The sequence below is a fragment of the Nerophis ophidion genome, linkage group LG04 (assembly GCF_033978795.1).
Source record: "Nerophis ophidion isolate RoL-2023_Sa linkage group LG04, RoL_Noph_v1.0, whole genome shotgun sequence".
NCBI classification, from domain to species: Eukaryota; Metazoa; Chordata; class Actinopteri; order Syngnathiformes; family Syngnathidae; genus Nerophis; species Nerophis ophidion.
In genome coordinates, this window is record NC_084614.1 from 7,893,111 (window position 1) to 7,911,709 (window position 18,599).

The 18,599-nt window shown below is 40.8% G+C and overlaps 1 protein-coding gene across 2 annotated transcripts in view; it reads left to right on the forward strand.

Moving 5' to 3' along the window:
• The window catches only part of gpbp1l1 (GC-rich promoter binding protein 1-like 1), a 52,229-nt gene that overhangs the window by 25,362 nt on the left and 8,268 nt on the right, over window positions 1-18,599 (forward strand). For both annotated transcript variants that reach the window (XM_061896901.1, XM_061896900.1), the window contains 5 exons: window positions 1,063-1,391; window positions 10,397-10,472; window positions 10,579-10,775; window positions 15,100-15,225; window positions 15,318-15,473. In XM_061896901.1, coding sequence (XP_061752885.1) covers window positions 1,063-1,391; window positions 10,397-10,472; window positions 10,579-10,775; window positions 15,100-15,225; window positions 15,318-15,473 — 884 coding nt within the window. The remainder of the gene's footprint in view (window positions 1-1,062; window positions 1,392-10,396; window positions 10,473-10,578; window positions 10,776-15,099; window positions 15,226-15,317; window positions 15,474-18,599) is intronic.

An 18,599-nucleotide genomic window follows, 5' to 3' on the forward strand; every position in this document is an offset into this window, starting at 1 on the left:
TTTAGTGTTGTTTTGATATGTCATCTTAGTGACATCATGCACAAAAGTTCACTTTATTTGTTTTAAAGTATTGTAGTGGCGATCCGTACAAAAAGTGCACTTAAATTTAGTGTTGTTTTTGATTTGTTATGTCATCTTAGTGACATCATGCACAAAAGTGCACTCATAGCTTTTTTTTTTAAATGTCTCTGACAATCTTGCACTTTCTGTTTTGGAAATGAGATGAATGTTTGTGCCACAGCTTAATAACTGTAATAAATTGACTTGCATGAAAGTTTAAAAGTAGCATATATAAATGCAGTATGAAGAAGAATGAATGTAGACACATAGAATCATCATACTGCTGTGATTATATGCATCAAGTGTTCATTTAAGGCTAAGGCAAAATATCCACATATATATAATGTATCCTGACACGGCCTAAAAATATTGAGATATGACTAAAAGGCCATATTGCCCAGCCCTCGGTGAAATACTTAGAATAGTTGTGGTCATTTAAAAACAGCACTGCACATCATAATGGCAGCTACACTTTTTATGTAATCGGTCTAATAAAACTGATGTAGAACGTCCGGCAGGCTGGATTGAAAATGTTAATGTACCGCATTTTGCCCACGTCCGGTTTAGACTGATCTGTGTCACTTGAAATTGGGATTTTAGCTCCAACGGACATTTGTGTCTGAATGACAATGTTTGTAGCTGTCTTTCAAATATGGAAAAAAGATCTTATTTGAAGTCACATGTACATGCTACACTTTGATCTATGAAAGTGTGATTTTTTTTTATTTGGTTTTGTAAGCATAAACTTGTTTAATATAGTTGTCCAAAAAAGCCGAGATGAGTTTCAAAAAGTCCGATGGCACAGATGGAAGGAAAGTCTAAGATGTTTTTTTTAACATCTTATAAAAATGTCATTCACTTTAAAATCTTTGAAGATTTGTCATTGTCAATATTTTTAGATGCCACTGTCAAGTAAAGAGAAATTAAGCACGGCAAAATGAGCGCACTTGTCTTCGAAAAGCTTATTTGTCACTGAACCTGTGTGCTTGTTCTCTTTTGAAGGTGACGGGTGGCAGCAGCCCTCATTGCTTTTGAGACACGACTCTGTGGACTCGGGGGTGGCCAAAGGAGGGCACAGTGGGCTGGCAGGGGGGTCTTGCTGGAAGGACACACCCAGCTGGCATGGAAGTCTGCGGGGGGCCCAGGACAGCCACCACCACCAGGGGCGCCACACCAAGCGGGGAGGGGGCGACAGGGACAGGCAGGGAGGGCACCGGCAGCGCAATGGTAACTACCATCCCCGCAAGGGCACCTCGTACCAGGACAAGTTTCCAAATGAAGAACGCAAAGACAGCAAGGACGACAAGCTGAAGTTTGTGGAAGAGGACTTTGTGAGTAACCAATGAATTGTTACAGTTTGCATTCAAAACAAAACACACTCAATTCTGGGAGTAAAAGTGTTATGCTAGACTTTAAAAAAACAACGAATCAACTTGGAGTTGCACAGTTCCATTATTTAATGGACGAGGTTAATAAAAAGAACATACCGCATTTTTCGGACCACAGAGCGCTCCGGATTAAAAGGTGCACTGCCGATGAGCTGGTCTATTCAGGTCTACCGTATTTCCTTGAATTGCCGCCTGGTATATAGAATTACTGCCGGGTCAAACTCGTTTGGCAAAATAATTAGCGCATGCTTAGCATTACCACCGGCTCAGGATTAACGCCCGGGTCAAACTCGTTATGCAAAATATTCTTTTTATTAGTGCATGTCTAGAATTTACGCCGGGTCAAACTCGTCACGAGTGACACTTGTCATCATTTTCAAAATGGAGGAGGCTGATTTCAAAAATTTGAAATCGCATAAAGGAAAGATGTTTAAGAGCTATTCAGTAGGATTTAAGGTCCAAGCTATTGAATATGCTAAAAAGAACAGTAAGCAGCTGTGTTTTATTAATATACCGTAGCTGCGTGTGTCAAATATGAGTCATTAAATGGCTCCTGCCTCCTTTTGGTAGAGGCCGCTAGTGATCCTTCTTGCGATTACTCGGCTGCAGAAGAAGTGACAACAAGCAGCAAGAGTGAGCAGCGATCGTTTATTTTTTCCTCTCGCTCGCGCTTTTAACATGGAGGATTACATATCTAAAATAAAACAGTTTTCTGAACTGTACTTCCAATCGAAGCAGGAGGTAATAAAGGAAGATCTCCATCGAGACAGAGAGGCTTTTAAAACTGAATAAAGATAAGGAAGACTTCTATAAACAAGTTATGGATGCTTTTGATCAGAAGGAGCTGCGCATGGACTTTATTTATAAGTAAAGGTAAGACTATAATAAAGTTTTTTTTTTTATTAAATGTGCTTTTCATGTTGGTATCCTTACATCACACTCAAATTTATAAGCGCAGGCCTAAATTTACTGCATGCCTTTAGTAAGCGCCGGAGTGAGAAGAGGTTTTAAATTAATTAGCGCCCCGGCGGCAATTCAAGGAAATACGGTATATTCATACAAAAGGTGCACCGGATTATAAAGCGCATTAAAGGGGCCGTATCGTTTTTTTCTAAAAGTAAAAGACTTCCTTGTGGTCTACATCAGTGATTTTTCAGCCACTGTGCAGTGCCGCGGGAAATTATGCAACTTCACCTAACTTGTCCAAAAAATATTCTTTGCAAATCAATCATAATAATGTGCCGTTGTATCGTGCCTGTTCCGTGTAGAGCTTGGCAGGACAATCTTGTAATACTCCATATCAGCAGGTAGTTCATTGCTTTGTAGAAGTCGGAACGCGTCAAGGATGGTTTGTCGTGATCCCAATAAGCAGAGCACAGCGGGAGGCAGCGTGCAGGTAAAAATGTATGTAACGCTTAAACCAAAAATGAACAAAAGGCAAGTCCCGCTAGGAAAAGGCACTGAAGCATAGGGATGGCTTTGTACATCAAAAGTAAAACTGAACTGGCTACAAAGTCAACAAAAACAGAATGATGGACGACAGCAAAAACTTACAGCGTGTGGAGCAAGGACGCCGTCCACAAAGCACCTCACGTACATGACATAACAATCAACTATGTCCCCACAAAGAAGGGTAGCATACGCACAACTTTAATAGTCTTGATTGTGAAAACAAAGCAGGTGCGGGCAATAGCGCTCAAAGGAAGGCGTGAAGCTGCGACAGGAGAACATCAACAAAACAGGAAGGGTCACCAAAATAACAGCGCAAGACAGGAACTAAAGCAATACACAAAGGAAACAACAAACTCAAAATAAGGCACGACAACCTGGTGGAGTTTCATTTTTTAACCTTTTCTGCTGGTATTTTTTAATAGAAAAAAAAAGGTTGAAAAACACTGCTCTACATAACATGTAATGGTGGTGCTTTGCTCAAAATGTTGCATAGATGATGTTTTACAGACCATCTTCAAGTCGCTTTCTGACAGTCGCTTCAGGATGCACTGTTTTGTGGGCATTCTTATTTACGTGCCTCCACTTCAACAGCGTCTTCTCCCCGTCACCTATGGTGTAGCGTGCAAGGACGGGAGTGGAGGAAGTGTCAAAAGATGGAGCGAACTGTTTTTATATCATTCACACTTCAATCAATAACGTAGCAGCATCTCCTCCTCAACAACACCCGTAAAAAACCGTCCAACCGGAACTCTCTAATAAAAAAGTTCCATGGGTGAATAATGTAAACTCACTACACCGGTATGTTTTAGTGCTTTCATGGCCAGTTTACAGACAGATATAAGTAATAACTTTACACTACTTTATATTAGAAATGGCAACAGCAGAGGATGAATGTCACATAACAAGAAGATAGAGAAAAATAAGGAGCTTATGACTACGGTGTCGTCATGGACTACACTGGTGGACCCACACACCTTTTCAGGACTTATGCAGATCCCAAATACACATCAGCAGGTACTAGAAGTTAAGAAAAGTTGCTTTTGCATAATATTGCGAAACAAAACGCCAGATAATGTCTGCTAATGGGTGCCATTTTACGGTATTTATACACGCACCATAGTAAAACTGTATGTTTCCTGCGCCGGTGTGGCTTCATGGCTTAACGAAGTCGTACTAAAAACATTTTGACAGATTTTTGAGCGCCATGTGTAATTTACTGGTGTATGTCTCTTATGTGTGACTGCCATCTACTGGTCACACTTATCTTTTCACCATGTGCCAAATAAAATTGCTTCGAAGTCCCAAGAGACAACCAGGATTATTCCGTAAATTAGGCACCCCAGATTATAAGGCGCACTGTCGACTTTTTGGAAAAAATGTAACGATTTTAAATGCGCTTAGTGGTCTGAAAAATACAGTCGTTAAGTCGATGTTCTTCTATCACAGTGGTGTCCAACTTGTTTTCATGGTGGGTCACGTGGCAGTCATGGCTGCCCTTTTTAGGGTCCCTTGTAACAGTGAATGTAAGAATATAAAAGTATAATCGCCTTGTTTTGTCTACGTACAAAATGATTGATAGCTTTCTTTGAAATCCTAAGTCAAGGTGACCAGCAGATATTTAGATTTAGACTTAATGATCCACAAGGGAAATTGTTCCACACAGTAGCTCAGTTACAAAGGATGGAAAGGAGAATGCACACAAGGGCACAAAAAGAGGAGGAAAACAAAAGGTATAAAATGGACTTAAAGATGTGCCATAGTAGCAATATAAAATATAGCATATATGTAATATTTACATATTCTATATACAGTATATAATATATACTGATATATCATATTATCGTTATATAGTTATATCTATTGTTATTTTTACAAACTATAATGCGATATATAATAATTAGGGGTGCTAAAGAATGTATATCACATCTGAATCCTGGTTTTTATTTATCTCAATATATAATTGATTAAAAATTGTATTTTTTTTGGGACAAATTATTTAAAAAAATAAAATAAAATTTTAGGACATGTCTATGCTTACTTGGTGCACGTATGTGTCACACGTCAGCAAACAAAAGGAGGATTTGTAAGCTGTTTTGTTAAGGTGTTATTATTATTATTTAACCATAAAATCCTTCGCAAAAATCAGTTTGTTGAATCAAGAATCGATTATGAATCAAATTCTCACCCCGAGAATGGGAATCTAATGACGAGCTCCCCAAAGATTCACACCAATAACATTTGAATATTTGTTGCATCAGCAGGTAGTATCAAAGTTGAAAACCTATGACATTTCCTGTATTACATGCATGGAAATAATGAAAACATTTAGTAAGAAAGATGAGGTATGCACATTATTCGCAAGCTTTCTCGGGCCACAAAAAATGACGAGTTGGGCTATATCTGGCCCCCGGGCCTTGAGTTTGACATGTTTGCTCTATCATGTGTTGCACCTCCAAGCTAGGCTCCTCCTTCCTCACACGTATGTGTACGCCCTTTATTTGTGGCTCCAAATAAAGTACGCGAAAGTGTGGCGGACGCACCGTGAATGGGCTTCACAACGCGGGTGCTTTGCCAGAGAAGAAGAAGGGTTACGTGGTGCCAATTTATCAACTTTTGACGCTGAATGTAGGGCAGGCTAGGCAAGACTTGGTTCATCGTCAGCTGCATCAGGGACGGCAGAGAGGAGGAGTTTCGGAGCCTGGTGAGGGACTTTGCTGTCTGGTGCCACGCCAACCTCTTGCAACTCAACCCGTCAAAGACCAGAGAGCTGGGCAATGACTTTGGGAGGTGGAGTTCACGGTCACAACCTATTGTGATCGAGGGAGTTGAGGTACAGACCGGGGACTCATTCAAGTACCTCGGGGTTTGGGTGGATAATAAGCTGGACTTATTGTAGAAAACTCCTGTGGATGGACTACCAGTCTGTGGTTGCCAGTGTTCTGTTCTACATGGTAGTGTGCTGGGGGGGCAGTACATTTAAGAAGGACAGCTCCAGACTGGACAAACTGATCAGGCGGGCTGGTTCTACAATGGGAATGAAACTGGACTCACTGGTGACGGTGGCAGAAAAGAGGACTGTGGACAAACTAGTGAGCATCCTGGATGATGCCAGTCACCCTCTGCATAACGTAGCCAGAAGAGCCTGTTCAGTGCTAGACTGCTTCATCCCAAGTGCAGGACTAATAGACTCAAAAACTCCTTTGTCTCACACACCATTAGACTGTACAACTCCTCTCTGGGGCGGGGGGAGAGGGGTACTAAGATGACGGGGGATGCAAAACAATAACAGTGCAATACGTTTTCATAACATGCTCACTACTGCCTAGTTTCTCTTGTTATATTCTTTTTTTACTGTTATATTTTTATTCCCATCCATCCATCCATCATCTTCCGCTTATCCGAGGTCGGGTCGCGGGGGCAACAGCCTAAGCAGGGAAACCCAGACTTCCCTCTCCCCAGCCACTTCGTCTAGCTCTTCCCGGGGGATCCCGAGGCGTTCCCAGGCCAGCCGGGAGACATAGTCTTCCCAACGTGTCCTGGGTCTTCCCCGTGGCCTCCTACCGGTTGGACGTGCCCTAAACACCTCCCTAGGGAGGCGTTCGGGTGGCATCCTGACCAGATGGCCGAACCACCTCATCTGGCTCCTCTCGATGTGGAGGAGCAGCGGCTTTACTTTGAGTTCCTCCCGGATGGCAGAGCTTCTCACCCTATCTCTAAGGGAGAGCCCCGCCACCCGGCGGAGGAAACTCATTCGGCCGCTTGTACCCGTGATCTTATCCTTTCGGTCATGACCCAAAGCTCATGACCATAGGTGAGGATGGGAACGTAGATCGACCGGTAAATTGAGAGCTTTTCCTTCCGGCTCAGCTCCTTCTTCACCACAACAGATCGGTACAACGTCCGCATTACTGAAGACGCCGCACCGATCCGCCTGTCGATCTCACGATCCACTCTTCCCCCACTCGTGGACAAGACTCCTAGGTACTTGAACTCCTCCACTTGGGGCAGGGTCTCCTCCCCAACCCGGAGATGGCATTCCACCCTTTTCCGGGCGAGAACCATGGACTCGGACTTGGAGGTGCTGATTCTCATTCCGGTCGCTTCACACTCGGCTGCGAACCAATCCAGCGAGAGCTGAAGATCCCGGTCAGATGAAGCCATCAGGACCACATCATCTGCAAAAAGCAGAGACCTAATCCTGCGGTTACCAAACCGGAACCCCTCAACGCCTTGACTGCACCTAGAAATTCTGTCCATAAATGTTATGAACAGAATCGGTGACAAAGGACAGCCTTGGCGGAGTCCAACCCTCACTGGAAATGTGTTCGACTTACTGCCGGCAATGCGGACCAAGCTCTGGCACTGATCATACAGGACCGCCACAATAAGACAGTCCGATACCCCATACTCTCTGAGCACTCCCCACAGGACTTCCCGAGGGACACGGTCGAATGCCTTCTCCAAGTCCATTCCCATTGTTATTGTTATTCCCATTGTTGCTTTTTATTTTTCTTCTTATTTTTATATTTTTCTATTTTGTTTCCATCTAAACCCCCATTATTTACTTTTTACTTTTTAAATTGATCTCAACTATGTACACTGCTGCTGGAATTTTAATTTTCCTGAAGGAACTCTCCTGAAGGAATCAATAAAGTACTATCCATCTAGCTATCCATCCCACAACAGGGTAATGCAGTGCAGATACAAAAAGCCACATAAAATAAGGTAAAGACACATTAAAACAAAAGGGAAACATTAAAGACATTAAAAGAGCACAGAGCTGATGCGATCAGCAGCCATTTCTACATGCAGCTACACAAATAAAAATTATAAAATTAGCAATAAATAATACATATGATTGCACCACGCATAAAGAAAGAAAACAAAAACACAATTTCAACACCCACACACCGCCATCGTCTGCTGGGGGTATCACAGCCAGAGACAGACGCAACAAAGCAAGCGAGCTCTTGGCCCAACGTCCAGTCCACTTCTTCCATACACATTTTTGGACGTGCTGTAATGAAACAACTGGAAGTGTGTGATGCGTCACATTGTATCGTATGCATGTTCCAAATAAACTGAAACTCAACTATAGCCCTGACCTAGTGACCATGGTCTTGGTCACCTCCCTGACTAAACCAGTGGTTCTTAACCTTGTTTGAGGTACCGAACCCCACCAGTTTCATATGCGCATTCACCGAACCCTTTTTTAGTGAACAATAAAAGATATATATTTTTTTCAAATTCAAGACCAAGTTATATGTTTTTGGTAACACTTTAGTATGGGGAACATATTCTAAGTAACAAAGACTTAATTTAGAGTTATTTGGACACTAGGCGAACATATATGTCATAAAGACTTAATTTAGAGTTATTTGGTTAGGGTCAAGGTTAGAGGATTAGGGTTATAATAATGCCATGCCTAATAAGTGCTTAATAATGACTACTTAATAGCCAATATGTTACTAATTTGCATGTTAATAAGCAACTAATTAATGGTGAATATGTTCCCCATACTGAAGTGTTACCATGTATTTTTTACTCGTGCACAAAATGAACCGTGCTTGAACATCACTTTGTTCAAAGAACAAAACCAACACAGTGCATAAACTCCCAACAAATGACACACCTGCAAATCAGTCAGCTGTTGCCGTATCCGTAATACGCCGATAGGGAGAAGTTTGTATTTACACGACGAGTCGGGTGTGTTTTGATCGAACCCAGGTTAAGAAACACTGGACTAGACTGAGATGAATGCAGCAATGTACAGAGACATACTGGACGAAAACTTTCCCATCCAACCTGATGGAGCTTGAGAGGTGCTGCAAAGAGGACCGAGAGAAAGTGCCCAAAGATGGGTGGGCCGAGCTTGTGGCATCGTATTCAAAAAGACTTGCATCGACAAAGTATTGAGCAAAGACTGCAAATACTTATGTACGTGGGATTTTTAATACATTGGCAAACTTACTGCATGTAGAATGTTGAGGGGAAAAATGAATTCCATTTTGGAATAAGGCTACAACATAACAAAATGTGGGAAAAGTGAAACGCTGTGAATACTGTGTGACCTGGGAGCCGTTTATGGAACACAGCTTTTTAATGAAGCTGTATTTTCCAAAGTACAAATAAAATCAAAACTGCAAGCAGCGATGGACGGGAATGACTTTTGCTGGTGTTTCCTTCCTTTACCCATTCAACATATCTTTACCTGCACATTACCTACCTTCCCTGCATCCTGGGGTCACACTGGTGCTTCTTTCTTTCACCCATACACGCTGGTGCTTCCTGCCATCACCCAGACAACATATCTTTACCTGCACACTTCCTACCTTCTCTGTATCCTGGTGTCAAACTGGTGCCCCCTTTTTTTTTAACCAAGTCAACATATCTTTACCCGCACAGTAGCTACCTTCTCTGCATTCTGTGGTCACGCTGGTGCTTCCTGCTTTTAAGCGGCCATCTTGAGACGGCAGCAGCATCAGCGCAGTGGTGCTTTGAAGGCTCGTAAAATCAAAACCGGAGCAGTTAGAAAAACTCTTTGCGCAACTTTTAATCAGAAGGGTTCAATCTCTTTCCTGTGCGAGTTTGAAGCCGACACAACAAACGCGCTCAGAGAAGATAATGTTTGAAAAAAAGGTGACGGGAGTTACAAGCAGTTTTGTATGTTTTCTTTCTAGGAGCAGTTTTGTCTGTGTTTTATCCCTAGGGGGCGGTAGAGCGCAATTTTTTAGTTTTGGGGTCTGTTTTTTTGATTAGATCGCAATTTTCGCCAGTCCTGATGTGTGTGTCCAGTTTGGTGAGTTTTGAAGCATTTTAAGGGGGTCAAATTACAGCTCAAAGAGGCAAAAATGACATTTTTTAGGAAACTTTTGTTTTGAAGGGGTTTTTGCCAACTTTCTATGGATTTTTGCTGAAGGAGGTCACTGTATGAAATCTAGGTCTAAGTCAGTAGAGGTTTTTGTTTAATGTCTCTACGAAATTCCTAACGGAAGTTACAAGCAGTTTTGTCTGGGTTTTTTCCTAGGGGGTGCTAAAGCGCAATTTTGAGTTTTGGGGTTTGGTTTTTTGATTATATCGCAATTTTCGCCTGTCCTGATGTGTGTGTCAAATTTGGTGAGTTTTAAAGCATGTTAAGGGGGTCAAATTACAGCTGAAAGAGGTGGCAGAATAATAATAAAGAATAATAAAACCTTAGAAATACAATAGGGTCCTCTGTCCTAAAGGGACTTTCTGTTCCTAATAAACAATAAAGACGTTAGGGAAAATAGAACAAATAGTCATGAGAGTAGGCCACTTCTCTGCTGTCTTTAGTTTTTACTAAAAAAAATCAAAATTGTAGAGTTTCAGAGGAAAAAATATATTTTTTATTTTAGAACCATTTCTTCCTTTGGCACGTTGTCATAGTAACACATGCTGGAAAAATTTGTCTGCTGGATTAAATCAAATTTTCAGAGAAAGGACAATTTAACATTCTTCTTCCTTGTACATTGTAGCCTTCCCTCAACCCTGAAACAACTGGAAAGCCTGCAAGTCAGATGAGAGCAGTTGCCCCCCGGGCTGGAGTGTGGGGTAAGAGCTCATCTTTAGTCCTTGAAATGCTCTTCAGTTCTCGTTCTGCACATGCGCTGAATTCATTAACATCTGTCCTGTTTTGGTCATTTTTTTTTCTGCCTAGAAAATCCCCCGAGTGGCAAGCAGATGGTGTCCAAAATGTTAGTCATCAAGAAGGTTTCAAAGGAGGACCCCGGCACCGCCTTCTCCGCGGGCTTCGCCAGTGCCGGCGCCTTGTCTGCCAACGGCGCTAAGGCTCCCATCATCGGCTCCAGCGTCTACAAGAACCTGGTCCCAAAGCCTGCTGTGGCCCCCACCAAAGTAGGGAGCACTCTCGGCTTAAAGCAGACCATACACAGTATCATTTTGGCTAATGATAGAGCTTTTAATTACCATGTTGATGACACCTTTTAGCTGGGACGATAGCGTCCTAAACGCGCTATAGCATTCTCGCTAGTGGCTAATGTCCCTCCACAGTGCAAATCCACATCTAAGTCCACAATCCTCACCTCCCCAGTGGCAAATAAACTAAGTTTCTTACAAGTAACATTGTCACTGGACGACATAAACATGCTACACAACACACTGTGGAAGGACATGCTAACCCAGGGGTCGGCAACACATGTTGAAAGAGCCATATTGGACCAAAAATACAAAAAACTAATCAGTCTGGGGCCGCAAAAAGTAAAAAAGCATAATGAATGCAACACATTAAGATACCTAAATGACTGCCTCAACACTACCAAAGGTAAAGATGAGTGTGCCCAAGTTAAAAGAATTGTCAGTAAATTAAAATGGATTTATTACCGTCTTTGGAAGCTGGCTAACATTTGCTGTGGTCTGGAACAACATTTAGACTTAGACGTCCTTTTCGTCGTCATTCAAATTTGAACTTTACAGTACAGATAAGAACAAAATTTTGTTGCATTAGCTCATTGTAGTGCAGGATAAAAAAACAAGGTGCAGATATAAATAAATAGATTACTGTACAGATAAATGCATATGCATCCAGGTTTACAGATGTATGTTGTCTATATATGCCAGCCAATTAATCCATTTTGGGGGGAATTGAAGGGATTATAATTTATTATTATTATTTTTTAATTTTCCTGAAGGAATCAATAAAGTACTATCCATCTATCTATTATGATACGTTCAAGAGTCTTACTACGGCCTGGGGGAAGAAGCTGTTACAGAACCTGGATGTTCTGCTACGGAGGCTGTGGAACCTCTTTCTAGAGTCCAGCAGTGAAAACATGGCCCACAATGAGAAATGCAGCCAATATTACACACAGATAATGTGTCATGAGACATACACAGAGGACATAAGTACAGCAAATTAAATGAGCTCAAATGAGGCATAATGATGCAATATGTATGTACAGCTAGCATAAATAGCACGTTAGCGTTGATTTTTGGCACTACACGCAACAAAGCTCACCTTTGTGCATTCACGCTCAGAATAAAAGGTTTGGTGGACAAAACGAGACCAAGGAGTGGCATATGTGTGAATGTTTGGAGCATTCACACAATACCGTATTTTTCGGACTATAAGTCGCGTTTTTTTTTGTAGTTTTGCCGGGGGGTGAGACTTGGCCAAACTATAAAAACAATTTATTTAATTATTTTTGGTTTGGCCGGGTCTCACCCCCCGCTGGACTGTGGAAAATAATAATAAATACATGATTTTTGGAGTAGAAAACCATTTGTGTGAATATTTGGAGCATTCACACAATAATAATAAATAGATGACTTTTGGAGTAGAAAACCTTATGTGTGAATGTTTGGAGCATTCACACAATAATAATAATAAATACATGACTTTTGGTGTCGAAAACCATGTGTGAATGTTTGGACCATTCACACAATGATAATAATAAATTCATGACTTTTGGAGTAGAAAACCTTATGTGTGAATGTTTGGAGCATTCACACAATAATAATAAATAGATGACTTTTGGTGTAGAAACCCATATGTGCGAATATTCAAAACATTCACACAATAATAATAATAAATAGATGACTTTTGGTGTAGAAACCTATTTGTTTTAATGTTTGGAACATTCACACAATAATAATAAATAGATTAATTTTGGTGTAGAAAACCATTAGTGAGAATGTTTGGAACATTCACACAACAATAATAATAATAAATAGATGACTTTTGGTGTAGAAACCCATATGTGTGGATGTTTGGAGCATTCACTTAATAAATATATTAATTTTGGTGTAGAAAAACATATGTGTGACTGGAGCATTCACACTATAAAGATAGACTTTTGGAGTAGAAAAGCATATGTGTGAATTTTTGGAGCATTCACACAATAATAATAATAAATACATGACTTTTGGAGTAGAAAACCTTATGTGTGAATGTTTGGAGCATTCACACAATAATAATAAATAGATGACTTTTGGTGTAGAAACCCATATGTGTGAATGTTTAAAACATTCACATAATAATAATAAATAGATGACTTTTTTGTGTAGAAACCCATATGTGTGAATGTTTAAATCATTCACCCAATAACAATTATAAATAGATGACTTTTGGTGTAGAAACCCATATGTTTTAATGTTTGGAACATTCACACAATAATAATAAATAGATGAATTTTGGTGTAGAAAACCATTAGTGAGAATGTTTGGAACATTCACACAACAATAATAATAATAAATAAATGACTTTTGGTGTAGAAACCCATATGTGTGGATGTTTGGAGCATTCACATAATAAATAGATTAATTTTGGTGTAGAAAAACATATGTGTGACTGTTTGGAGCATTCACACAATAATGATAGTAATAAATAGATGACTTTTGGAGTAAAAAAACATATATGTGAATTTTGGGAGCATTCACACAATAATAAGAATAATAAATACACTACTTTTTGAGTAGAAAACCATATGTGTGAATGTTTAGAGTATTCACACAACAATAATAATAAATGCATGACTTTTGGAGTAGAAAACCATTTGTGTGAATGTTTGGACCATTCACACAATGATAATAATAAATACATGACTTTTGGAGTAGAAAACCTTGTGTGTGAATGTTTGGAGCATTCACACAATAATAATAAATAGATGACTTTTGGTGTAGAAACCCATATGTGCGAATGTTTAAAACATTCACACAATAATAATAATAAATAGATGACTTTTGGTGTAGAAACCTATTTGTATTAATGTTTGGAACATTCACACAATAATAATAAATAGATTAATTTTGGTGTAGAAAACCATTAGTGAGAATGTTTGGAACATTCACACAACAACAATAATAATGATAATAAATAGATGACTTTTGGTGTAGAAACCCATATGTGTGGATGTCTGGAGCATTCACATAATAAATAGATTAATTTTGGTGTAGAAAAACATATGTGTGACAGGAGCATTCACACAATAAAGATAGTAATAAATAGATGACTTTTGGAGTAGAAAACCATATGTGTGAATGTTTGGAGCATTCACACAGTAATAATAATGAATACATTACTTTTGGAGTAGAAAACCATATGTGTGAATGTTTGGAGCATTCACACAATAATGATAATAAATACATGACTTTTGGTGTCGAAAACCATGTGTGAATGTTTGGACCATTCACACAATGATGATAATAAATACATGACTTTTGGAGTAGAAAACCTTATGTGTGAATGTTTGGAGCATTCACACAATAATAATAAGTAGATGACTTTTGGTGTAGAAACCTATTTGTGGGCGGCATAGCTCGGTTGGTAGAGTGGCCGTGCCAGTAACTTGAGGGTTGCAGGTTCGATTCCCGCTTCTGCCATCCTAGTCACTGCCGTTGTGTCATTGGGCAAGACACTTTACCCACCTGCTCCCAGTGCCACCCACACTGGTTTAAAATGTAACTTAGATATTGGGTTTCACTATGTAAAGCGCTTTGAGTCACTAGAGAAAAGCGCTATATAAATATATAATTCACTTGTTTTAATGTTTGGAACATTCACACAATAATAATAAATAGATTAATTTTGGTGTAGAAAACCATTAGTGAGAATGTTTGGAACATTCACACAACAATAATAATAATAATAAATAGATGACTTTTGGTGTAGAAACCCATATGTGTGGATGTTTGGAGCATTCACATAATAAATAGATTAATTTTGGTGTAGAAAAACATATGTGTGACTGGAGAATTCACACAATAAAGATAGTAATAAATAAATGACTTTTGGAGTAGAAAACCATATGTGTGAATGTTTGGAGCATTCACACAATAAGAATAATAAATACACTACTTTTTGAGTAGAAAACCAAATGTGTGAATGTTTGGAGCATTCACACTAATAATAAATAAATGACTTTTGGAGTAGAAAACCATATGTGTGAATGTTTGGAGCATTCACACAGTAATAATAATGAATACATGACTTTTGGAATAGAAAACCATATGTGTGAATGTTTGTAGCATTCACACAATAATGATAATAAATACATGACTTTTGGAGTAGAAAACCTTATGTGTGAATGTTTGGAGCATTCACACAATAATGATATCTTTATGGCACTGTATATGGCAATGTAGACTTGAGTTCATGTCCCTAGATGTCTTTATAGTCATTTCATAGTCAAAGATGGAATGTTTTCTTCCTCCTGTTTTAAAGAGCAACCAGTGGAAAAGTGGCGGTCGAGAGATTGCAAAGTCCAGCCGGGATTCCGTCTTCACCAACCCCTCAGCTACCAAACCCAGCACCCCGGCCAGTGCCCCACCCCACAACACCCCTAAAGAGGTGAGACCCTCCCTATTATAATGGCCCTGCTGCCAAGTTGACAAAGTGCAATAGTGAGGAGAAAACTAATGAAGCAGCCTCTTCTCCTGTAGCACCCTTCCAGCACCACTCCTCCCATCGACATTGCCCCGTCCAGGCTCAAGCTGATGCGCCGCGGTCCCGACAGAAAGAGCGAGTTCTTGCGCGCTCTGAAGGACGAGGGCACCGGGGAGCTGACCACCAGCAGCAGCCCGGGAACATCGGGAGAGGTTTGTCCGAGAGATGCTTCCATATTGGCTTTCTTCTGCGCCTTTATTGATCTTTCAATGGCCCCTTGAAAATAACTATATGAAATGTAAACATCTCTCTTTAAAATGCAACCTATCTTTGACTGTAAATAATCACTGAAGAATGAAGCGCTAGACTCAAGCTGCACGCTGCAACAAATGTGCTCGTATTCGCAACTCTAAATAGATCATAGCACTCTCTGTGTGGCAACCCTTTCATTCTCCTTTTGCTCCTCAAGTACAAAAGCAGTGAAGTTGGCACGTTGTGTCAATCAGAATGCATCCATTCATCCATTTCCTACCGCTTGTCCCTTTCGGGGTCGCTAACACACCCCCACACCATCACAGATGCTGCCTTTTCAACTTTGCGCCTAGAACAGTCCGGATGGTTCTTATCCTCTTTGTTCCAGAGGACACCACGTCCATCCATCCATCCATCCATTTTCTACCGCTTATTCCCTTTTGGGGTCGCGGGGGGCGCCGGCGCCTATCTCAGCTACAATCGGGCGTAAGGCGGGGTACACCCTGGACAAGTCACCACCTCATCGCAGGGCCAACACAGATAGACAGACAACATTCACACTCACATTCACACACTAGGGCCAATTTAGTGTTGCCAATCAACCTATCCCCAGGTGCATGTCTTTGGAGGTGGGGGGAAGCCGGAGTACCCGGAGGGAACCCACGCATTCACGGGGAGAACATGCAAACTCCACACAGAAAGATCCCGAGCCTGGATTTGAACCCAGGACTGCAGGAACTTTGTATTGTGAGGCAGACGCACTAACCCCTCTGCCACCGTGAAGCCCGACACCACGTCCACAGTTTCCAAAAACAATTTGAAATGTGGACTCGTCAGACCACAAAAACACTTTTCCACTTTGCATCAGTCCATCTTAGATGAGCTCGGGTTCAACGAAGCCGGCGGCGTTTCTGGGTGTTGTTGATAAATGGCTGTGGCTTTGCATAGTAGAGTTTTAACTTGCACTTAGAGATGTAGTGTGACAGTGGTTTTCTGAAGTGTTCCTGAGCCCATGTGGTGATATCCTTTACACACTGATGTCGCTTTTTGATGCAGTACCACCTGAGGGATCCATCAAACCATCCATCCATTTTCTACCGCTTATTCCCTTTCGGGGTTGCGGGGGGCGCCGGCGCCTATCTCAGCTACAATCGGGCGTAAGGCGGGGTACACCCTGGACAAGTCGCCACCTCATCGCAGGGCCAACACAGATAGACAGACAACATTCACACTCACATTCACACACTAGGGCCAATTTAGTGTTGCCAATCAACCTATCCCCAGGTGCATGTCTTTGGAGGTAGGAAGCCGGAGTACCCGGAGGGAACCCACGCATTCACGGGGAGAACATGCAAACTCCACACAGAAAGATCCCGAGCCTGGATTTGAACCCAGGACTGCAGGAACTTCGTATTGTGAGGCAGACGCACTAACCCCTCTGCCACCGTAAAGCCCGACACCACGTCCACAGTTTCCAAAAACAATTTGAAATGTGGACTCGTCAGACCACAAAAACACTTTTCCACTTTGCATCAGTCCATCTTAGATGAGCTCGGGTTCAACGAAGCCGGCGGCGTTTCTGGGTGTTGTTGATAAATGGCTGTGGCTTTGCATAGTAGAGTTTTAACTTGCACTTAGAGATGTAGTGTGACAGTGGTTTTCTGAAGTGTTCCTGAGCCCATGTGGTGATATCCTTTACACACTTATGTCGCTTTTTGATGCAGTACCACCTGAGGGATCCAAGGTGCGTAATATCCTGACTTACGTGCAGTGATTTCTCCAGATTCTCTGAACCTTTTGATGAGATTACGGAGCATAGATGGTGAAATCCCTAAATTCCTTGTCATAGGTCGTTGAGAAATGTTGTTCTTAAACACTTCGTCACCACTTTGTTGACAAAGTGGTGACCTTCGCCCCGTCTTTGTTTGTGAACGACTGAGCATTTCATGTAAGGTGGTTTTATAGCCAATCATGGCACCCACCTGTTCCCAATTAGCCCGTTCACCTGTGGGACGTTCCAAATAAGTGTTTGATGAGTGTTCCTCAACTTCCTCTGTCTTTTTTGACACTTGTGCCAGCTTTTTTGAACCATGTTGCAGGCATCAAATTCCAAATGAGCTAATACTTGCAAAATATAACAGTTTCTCGGTGTGAACATGAAATATCTTGTCTTTGCAGTCTATCCAATTGAATATAAGTTGAAAGGGATTTGTTGTATTCTCCTTTTATTTACCATTTACACAACCTGACAACTTCACTGCTTTTGTAAATCCATAACAAGAGTGTCGAATAGAGTCAGATTTGTTTCTGACCAGATGGGCAGCAGGAAAGAGACAGGGATGTCACGGTATGAAAATATCTTATCACAGTTATTGTGACCAAAATGATCAGGGTGTAATCATTACTGTCCTGCTCATTTTAAATGTGCTCCCAATTTTCAAAAAACACACCAACAACACTTTTAAATGTAGGTATGTACCTCACATAGAAATTAGATGTTCATATGAAAGCAGCATAAGCATTATTAGTGTAATATGGCAGAAATAAATTAATACTATAAGTAAATGTGAACATTCTGCATGATGGCACCTTGTGGACATAAGACGTTACTGCACTTTTTGTCCATATAGATCAGTGGTCGGCAACCCCAAATGTTGAAAGAGCCATATTGGACCAAAAATACAAAAACAAATCTGTCAGGAGCCGCAAAAAATTAAAAGCCATTCTACATACAGATAGATAGTACTTTATTTATTCCGTCAGGAGAGTTCCTTCAGGAAAATTAAAATTTTCAGCACAATCCCATTCAAGATAGTGTGTCATGAGATATAAATTGAATTAAGAGGACTTAAAGGAAACTAAATGAGCTCAAATATAGCTACAAATGAGGCATAATGATGCAATATGTACATTTAGCTAGCCTAAATAGCATGTTAGCATTGAATAGCTTTCAGTCATGCACTGACCAAATACCGTATTTCCTTGAATTGCCGCCTGGGCGCTAATTAATTCAAAACCTCTTCTCACTCCTGCGCTTACCAAAGGCATGCGGTAAAAGTAAACATGCGCTAATTATTTTAAAACCT